We start from the raw sequence: 8,511 nt of genomic DNA, 5'->3' as shown, positions 1-8,511 counted from the left end.
CACACACATCCATGTTTTACTATCTTTATGAGGAACCTGCATTGACTTTCAATGCCTGACCATAACCAGTGCAAACTGTGCATGTGTGGAGCGCGCCCACACCTAAAAACAAAGTCCTTACTTTACATCAGAGTCCTCACTTTACTGGTAAAATGAGCAAAATATGTTCTCACCCAGCTCCATGTACAAGCACACACACACACACACACATGCGCGCACACACACACACCTATACTGGTCTCTGTGAGCTATCAGGACATTTTTTCAAACCAATTATGGCGGGGAACTATAGGGACACCCCTTTCCACTTGCTCTACAGACCAACTGAATGTGTCAAAAAATCTTTAACTACCTACTTAACACAGATCCCACTTAAAATTTAGTTTACACACTACACAACCCTAGATATAATGACCTGGTTTTATGAAACATTATGAGGACATAGATAATTAGACAGATAAGCCACACCCCTGACATAAAAATACATTATAAGTATCATTAAGAACTGCAGGGACACTTAATATAAGGCTGCAAAAAATGTCCCCAAAACATATTAGGGTGCCCAAATGCCCAGCAAATTTCATTTGTCATGAAAACAGGCAGGAACTACACTAATCTCAGTCTTAATATGAAACAACAAATAGTCAAATAGGAATCAGCAGCATAGTGCAGTTCTAAAACCAATGGAGTAACATTTAGACCTATACAAACTCAAATGTGTTATGGAATAAAAAAAGACAAGTATTTGATTTTGCAATCTTTAGTTTGGAGCAAACCAAAACACAGCTCCAATCAAGCTTCATATTAAAAAAAAAAAAACATTTTCACAAAAGCTTTGAACTCCAATCCATCGTTGAAGCAGGTTTTAGGAACACTTTTCTCCCCCAATATTAGTCCCACAGTTCTTTCCATTTAAAGTGAGCCCCAAAAGAATTCTACAAAGATTTGTCTTTTCAAAATGCGAAGCTCAACTTAAAAAAGTATGTTACCTTGAAGTAAACATTAACATTTAGCTTCTAATACAATTTGTCGTTCTCAAAAACCTGAAAACCAAACTGTATTTATTTGCAGATGATGAAGAGTTCAAGTTCTGTTCAGTCTCTTAGCTCAACATTAATCTTGGACCTACTTTAAAAAAAATATGCACATATCAAATAGTACTGCAAAACACAATGTTGAAGCTGAAAAACAGAACACTTTCCTTTAAATGTACGTTTACCAGTGCATAATCTCCAATGCAACTAGCCTTTTATACCACTCTAAGAGCTGAACTTCTGGGGGGGGGGGGGGGTTAAACAAAAAGAACACCTGTTCCTAAGTTCTTAAATCTTTGTTTAGTGCATCTTAGCTGAAGATTTAACATACATTTTTAGTTTATTTTTTTCCTTCTTTTTGCCACCCCACGATTTCTGACAAAGTCTCTTATGTTTTGTAGGGAACGATTTTTTTAAAGCAGGATGTTCTGACTCTTTCCACTGCTGAATTTCAACAAAACTTGCCAGCTTCCCAGTGTCAATGTCCTTCCGAAAGTGTTTCATCACTGCTGCAATTTCTCTAGGGGACCAGGGCCGCTTTTGGTTTCTCTGAGGATGATCCTTTTCTGGAAAAGCTACAAACAAGAGACAAATTTTACTTTTTATAATAGAAAACATATGTAGAAGTCTGCTATAAACATATGTTTATGATACATTTCTCAACTTGTATTTAGTTAACAAATTAATCAAAACAAATGTATCCACCTGAAAAGTTTTCTCCAATTTTTCAAAATCATTCGCTTACACAGTTATGAGACACTGCATTTATTACACTATGTGTATTTGACACCAGTTTCAGCAATTCTATCACAAGTTTTACTGTGTGTACTATACTCCAGGCTTTATTGTCTGTTTGTTACTAATCAGTTTGAACCAGATAGTGCTAAGTAATGCTCTGAGTGGGTAGTTTTTCCAAGCAAATTGCATGTTCTTTTTATTCCAGTTGAACTAATTTAGTATTTGTTTAGTAATTTGTTTAGTAATTTGTTTAGCCCAATGAGCCTTAAAAAACTGTAAACAGTATCACTAAGAATAAATCATGAATAGGAAGACTGTGATACCATCTTGAGCATCTGAAGGTTTCTCAGTTGGTGGAGTAGTACTCTGGTTTCCACTTCCTACAATACATCAGTAATTCTTCTGGTCAATAATTTTTAAAAAGAAATATTTCAGTTATGTCCAATAAAAAGTTAATTTGAAAAGTCTTACCAGAAGGCATCCCTGGAGAATCGAGGGATCTAGCTCTGCTGCATCCTGTAAAATTGGATACACAAAATAAGTGTTGTGCTACATTGGTCTTAACTGCACAAAAACCTAAACTCTTTAGCCAAAATTATAGTTACAAGGTAACATATTCAACATTACTACATTTTGTAAATGATTATGTCAAATTATTTAAATTTAATAATCAACGTAGAAGTGGTGGGGCCGATCAAGGTAGTCGTACCTTCTGTGCCTGAGGGCTGCTCAACAGGTAGCATGGCTGATCAACATTGCTGTCTAGGAGGGTGAAGAAAAATCTGAAGGGGCAAAAAGAAAATAGCATAATCTTTCAGAAATTAATCAAAAAGTAAAATAAAGAAGAAAAAACAGACTGAAGGTACCTTGTGATATCCTTTTTCCTGAACCATCTTTAGCTGGATAAGTAAACAGAACACACATTAATGTCTAACTTTAACTACAAGTAATATTGCTTTAGCCTGATCAAATTCATACCATCAGAAGACTCATTAGGCTCTCGATTTTTAGAGCATTGAGGAATGTTTGCAAGTGGGGATGGGTCACAATCAACCTCACTTTGTCCACTTTCAGAGTCAGTCAGTTCTAACTTATCTAAAACGATTAAAACTAATTCAGTGACAAATAGGGACGCTAATCCAAACAAGTATAAGCAACTTTGAAAAGTACCTTCAATTTCAATTTCCTCCAGCGTTTTGCCAGAGGCAATTTAGAAATTTTTGCCAGCTGAGTTGAAGCCTCTGGTAGCCTGTAATAATCTCTATGAATATGTATATCATGTCCAAGAAAGTCTGCAACTTGGTCCAGTTCATGGTTTTTTTAAGTTTAACACTTGGGACAATGTTGCAACATGCTTCTGAAGCTGTGTTGATCTTAAGAGTTCAGGATTTTGGGCACCACTATCATTTGCATAAACCCTAAGACAGTCTTGTCCTCTGTAAGGGGTGAGACAGTTGGGTCTTGCCAAAAGAAAAGGGTTTTCGGCTGGCACTCCACACTCTGTTCTTATACCAATGAGCTGGGTGATGACTTCAACCACGTCTGGTGATAAAAGCACAGCAACTTTTCATCCCCTTTTTCCTTTAATTTCAACCCTGCTGAAATGGGCACAAAGTCTTCGTTCAAACTCAATAAGATCTACTGCAACATCTTTATGCAAGGGAGTGGTGTCCCTCTCTAGAAAGGCAGACAGTAGCATTTTAGAAACTTCTCCACCTCTTCTTCGGTTGAACAAAATGAGTTTGGCCAATGTAGTTCTGCGCAGTTCCTTATAGTTCTGGGTTGATGGTTCACTTCTCAAAGTCTCAGATGCTGAATTTGTGATCTTTTCCAAATGCTGGTGAAGACGCTGAACATCCTCAGTGAAAGGGAGTGTGGAAGGCTTGTTAAAGCGCGTGCCTCTCAAGGTGGTTTTAGCTGCGTGAGATACAAGTTCAGACCACTTAGATGAGTAAAGCAATTTGAAAGCCTGACATGACTTTCTAAGCTCATCGTTTCCCGAAACTAAAGCTGGGCAGCATATAAGGTCACTGATCTTGTGCAACGAGTGTCCTAATTTTAGAGCAAGGCTTGGAGTTTGATAGGAATGACTGTCTTCATGAAAGCCAGATACTTTCTTGACTCCTTGGATGAGTATATGGAAGTTTGATGGCCTGACAGCATCTTCAATGTTGAAGATGGAAAACTCTTTGCGCTGGATTAGCAGAAGTCTTCCAACTTCACAAATCTTTCGCGAAATATACTCGTGCTTGGAGGGATCTTGACCATGTTTATTAAAGAATGATTGGGCAAGCTGTAGAATGTAAAAGTCACTTATCACAGCAGCAGACACCTCATCATCTTTCATCACTGTTAGGAGCTTCCAAACACCTTGGGATATTTGTTGACATAGTGGAGAGTCCACCATTGAGGCCAAGCTCAAGATCCTTTTTGGTCCCTTCTGATCAGTCGTTTCTGGTTTGATGCACATTTATGGGCATGCCTCCAAAGATGGTTCCGAAGGTACAGTCCCTGGCAATACATGCAGTGAACATACTGGTTTGTGTCATATGTTAGTTTGGGTTTGCGTTTGATTTTTAGCAGTCCACTGCCACTTTCGATAACTTCTTTATTGTGAGTACTGTTTCCCTTATTCCTTAACTGTTCTAGTATTTTTTGCTGCAGTTTTGATGCTTTTGGTAGTGCAAAAGCTTGAGCGACCCAGCATTTGTCTTCTCATGGACTTTTAAGTGTCGAGCAATCTTAGACTGGGACTTTCCACAAATAAAGCAGTTTTTCTTCTCTGTTGATGTACACTGGATGCTTTCAACAGCTTAAGGTCCAGCGAGTGGCTCCATAGATCTGCCTTCAGGTTGGATGTCAAGTGGTTCAATTTGCTTTTTCTTTGCAAGAGCGCTTTTCATTTGTTTCTTCGCCTTTTTGCCATGGTCCTCACTTTCAGAAACAAGACCTTCAGCCAAGACATTCTCTGTGCAATCACTGTTTGGAAAGTCTGACAAAATCTCAACCAAACCAACAAGACCAGTCCTTTTAAGAATTTTTGGGGCATCTATTTCAAGTTCCGATAAATAATCTGAGTTACTGACAGAGTCAGGTATGTATTCTTCTTCTGAACGTCACTGGAAGTGGACTCATCTGAAACCTTAAAAAAAGATTATTCAGGAATTACTCTTTAAACAAAAAAAAGTATGAAAAAGTACTAAGTAGTAAAGATATCTACCAATGAAGGGAGTGTATCAATTCTCTTGGCCTTCTTATAGCAAATCTTGTGCCACATTGAAGAACAGTCTATAAAAAAAGTTTTGAGTAAATTTATAACAGATTATAATTTTATGTTTTTTCAAGTATGCCAAGATAACATGCTTCCAATAGGTTAAAATGTAATCATGAACATTACATTTTGGATCACCCATTACATCTGGATACCAAGATCTATATATGTTAAAGTATTTTTTAAATACAATCAGAAACTATTTTTAATATATTAAAATTAAGCATTAGTACTAACAGACGAAAAACACACCTTTACACTTCAAGCCATTCCATTTCCGGGCAGCATAAGGTCCCAAGTAATGTGTACATTTTGCAATGCTTAAAAAAGGATGAGTGTACAACAGCATGATTGCATTTCTGTAGCAAGAAAAAAAAAGATTTTTTTTTTTTAAACAAGTAAAATAATTATGATGTAAATTAGTTTCTAAATTATTTTCATGAAATGAAATTGGAGACATGTCCTCCATTTCTAAAACAAATTCATAGAACTGCAGTTGGTGCTTACACTGGCCTGGAAGTTTTCACTCATCACTGAATGTTTTCAGAGATTGGACAACCCTTTCACAGAGTAACACCATGTATAAAACTATAGTAAAGCTATGATAGTTGTTGGTCAAAAATATTTAAAACTAGGTCCCAGTGATTGCCAACATTATTACACTACCGGCCATCTACACACAGTCCCTGGAATGCTGTCACCTGACAGGAACAACCATTGCTGGGACTGTGTCTACTCTCTAAAAAACACATTTCCAGAATAGCAGCTGTGAGAAAATGTACAAGGATTTCAAAGACAAACAGCTGCTCACCTGGGGGTCAGGAGACGAACACAGCAAAGTCATGTCCTCTTCACCTGGAGTTTTGACATGGCAAGTAGAAACCTTTGGAGAAGACCACAAATAACTCATTAAGATCCATTTAAAATAAACTTCATTGAAGGACACTATATAATAAGCCTGTATATCACACAAAACACACACACACACACACACACACACACACATAAACGCGTTTCACTATCTTTATAGGGACTCTGTATTGACTTCTATAAAAAAAAAAAATTCTATTGCCCAACCCAGACCATACCACCTAATCATTACCAGTACATGTTGTGTGTTTCTCACAACCCCCTACTAGGATTTTTCTACCTGCCTCTGTATGATCCATGTTTCTAGCCTCTGCCCTTCACCTGTCTGTCACCTGTCTGTCACCTCCTGCTCAAAAACAAGCCAACTGCAGCATTATGCTGTTGTATACTTAATAAATTAAAGTCCAATAGTCTCTGACTAATTAGATTATAAAGGATTAGCTAATAGTTTAGGTTTATACAAAGTGTTCGGCACTTTTCCATATAAGGTGGCATTTGTACTTCTTTGGTTTTTAGTTAACACCCTTACTTCAGCTGATCAAAAGTCAACTTTTGTTTCTCCATAAAGCTGATCTTCAGCCCTTAAAATTTCTGCTTCCACAGTATGCCAGCTGCAACTTCTGCCTTGCTTTTCTCAAATTTTGTCCTTTCTTTTAAACCTTCAACAGGTATTGCACACTTCAGCCTTCAGTCATTTAAGTGGACAGTTTAGCCGTTGTTAATAACGTCTATGCACATTTTTCATATTCTATCAATTATCTCTGCTAACTTCAGCTTTTCTCTCTCATTTGTGCCATTCAGCCGACAGCATTCACTCTGAATTTTTTATTTTACTTCATGCTTGTTGAAAAAGCTTAAAGTACTACAAAGAATTTAATTTATAAAGGATTAGCTAATAGTTTAGGTTTATACAAAGTGTTCGGCACTTTTCCATATAAGGTGGCATTTGTACTTCTTTGGTTTTTAGTTAACACCCTTACTTCAGCTGATCAAAAGTCAACTTTTGTTTCTCCATAAACTTGCTGATCTTCAGCCCTTAAAATTTCTGCTTCCACAGTATGCCAGCTGCAACTTCTGCCTTGCTTTTCTCAAATTTTGTCCTTTCTTTTAAACCTTCAACAGGTATTGCACACTTCAGCCTTCAGTCATTTAAGTGGACAGTTTAGCCGTTGTTAATAACGTCTATGCACATTTTTCATATTCTATCAATTATCTCTGCTAACTTCAGCTTTTCTCTCTCATTTGTGCCATTCAGTCGACAGCATTCACTCTGAATTTTTTATTTTACTTCATGCTTGTTGAAAAAGCTTAAAGTACTACAAAGAATTTATGGATTTTTCATAATCAACTAGAAAATATTTTTGATATATTGACCATTTATATGTTATGAATTGGATTAAAGGTAATCCATAATGAAGTTTACTAAAGAACTCATGAGATTTCACTGTTTTTTATCCAGCACCACAGGCTTACAGCGGTTCAGTCGTCTCTGGACATTTTCTGACATTCCTGTGTAATCTGACACCTGACATCACCCTGCAGTTTTAGGGAAACCAGATGTAACTTCCCTGCATGGAAAAAACTGAAAAAAAAACTCCTCCCCAGACATGGAGTTCCCATTATACTTCCTTAAAATCCTGCCTATAAAAACTCATACACTGACCTACTTCAGCAGCAAAGGCACAGCGCTTCAGACTCAGCAGACTTCCTGAAACTTTTCAAACCTCTGGGCCTGAGGTAAGCTTGTTTGTTGTGGAGTTTCTCATGTTTGGTTTGGTCCCGCCTTTGTGCTGAACAGAGTTCGTGTCGGTGGAGGTTTTTATCAGTCGAAAAGTACAGATGTTTTGTAACATTGTGAAAGCTGACTGGCTAGTGTCATAAAAGACGCTCTGCTGTGAAACAAAACTGAACTTAGTTAAAGTTTGCACTTTAAGATTTACAACTAAAATTGCAAATTGTACTTAAAAGATTGTATATGTTTACACTTTAGCACCCAGTGTGTTAATAGTTGTATTCCCCAGAGAAGAACATGACGAGACTTACTGGGATTTAGACCGGAGAGTGACTTTCACCCGGCTGCACGGCACAGGGATTTTTAAAAGCAAGAGCTGCAATCTTAACTGCGCGCCATTTTGAACCCTGCAGGGAAAACCGACACATAGGTGGACAAACGCAGTCAGACGTCTATAAACAATCCATGTGAAATGTGAATTAATTCCTACAACATATAAAAGAACCCTCAAGGGGAGAATTTGTGTTACTCATGCAGAGACACAGCGCCCACACTGGTAATTAAATGCACATTTGCTTTTTAGGCAAAGCTCTCCATCAGGTCGCTTCAGAGGTGAAGCTGTGGCTATGCATGTATAATCAATGTGTGTAGGAAGCAGACAATGTAAAGCAGCGCACAACTTCAAAACTAAAGAAGACAAGCCGGTGCTCGCTTTTAGCTGAAAAACCCCCAGAAAGTCACTGGCCTTTCCCTGGAAACTGGAAACAAATGCAGATTAGCTGCACGGTGTCACGAACGGATTTAAAGAAATGCAGATGGTTGGAAAGCAGAGAGCTGAGGAAGTTTAAAGTAAAGATATAGAAACC

At 37.6% G+C, this 8,511-nt stretch overlaps 1 protein-coding gene across 1 annotated transcript; it reads right to left on the bottom strand.

Moving 5' to 3' along the window:
* Positions 1-789: 789 nt before the first annotated feature.
* On the bottom strand, positions 790-5,065 carry LOC105936613. The gene is made up of 6 exons (XM_036135394.1): positions 4,993-5,065; positions 2,639-4,914; positions 2,482-2,554; positions 2,244-2,288; positions 2,096-2,152; positions 790-1,609 (listed from the first exon to the last, which is right to left on the bottom strand). The coding sequence occupies exon 2, from the start codon at positions 4,240-4,242 to the stop codon at positions 3,340-3,342; it is 903 nt and encodes a 300-aa protein (XP_035991287.1). The 5' UTR covers positions 4,243-4,914; positions 4,993-5,065; the 3' UTR covers positions 790-1,609; positions 2,096-2,152; positions 2,244-2,288; positions 2,482-2,554; positions 2,639-3,339.
* Positions 5,066-8,511: the final 3,446 nt, after the last annotated feature.

Source organism: Fundulus heteroclitus, chromosome 3 (assembly GCF_011125445.2).
Source record: "Fundulus heteroclitus isolate FHET01 chromosome 3, MU-UCD_Fhet_4.1, whole genome shotgun sequence".
Classification (NCBI taxonomy): domain Eukaryota; kingdom Metazoa; phylum Chordata; class Actinopteri; order Cyprinodontiformes; family Fundulidae; genus Fundulus; species Fundulus heteroclitus.
The sequence above is the reverse complement of the archived record's forward strand: the minus strand, read 5'-3'. Positions and strand labels throughout refer to the sequence as shown.

Coding starts and splice junctions, on each gene's coding strand:
- LOC105936613 (XM_036135394.1), bottom strand. CDS start 4,242: ATGTGCATCAAACCAGAAACGACTGATCAGAAGGGACCAAAAAGGATC.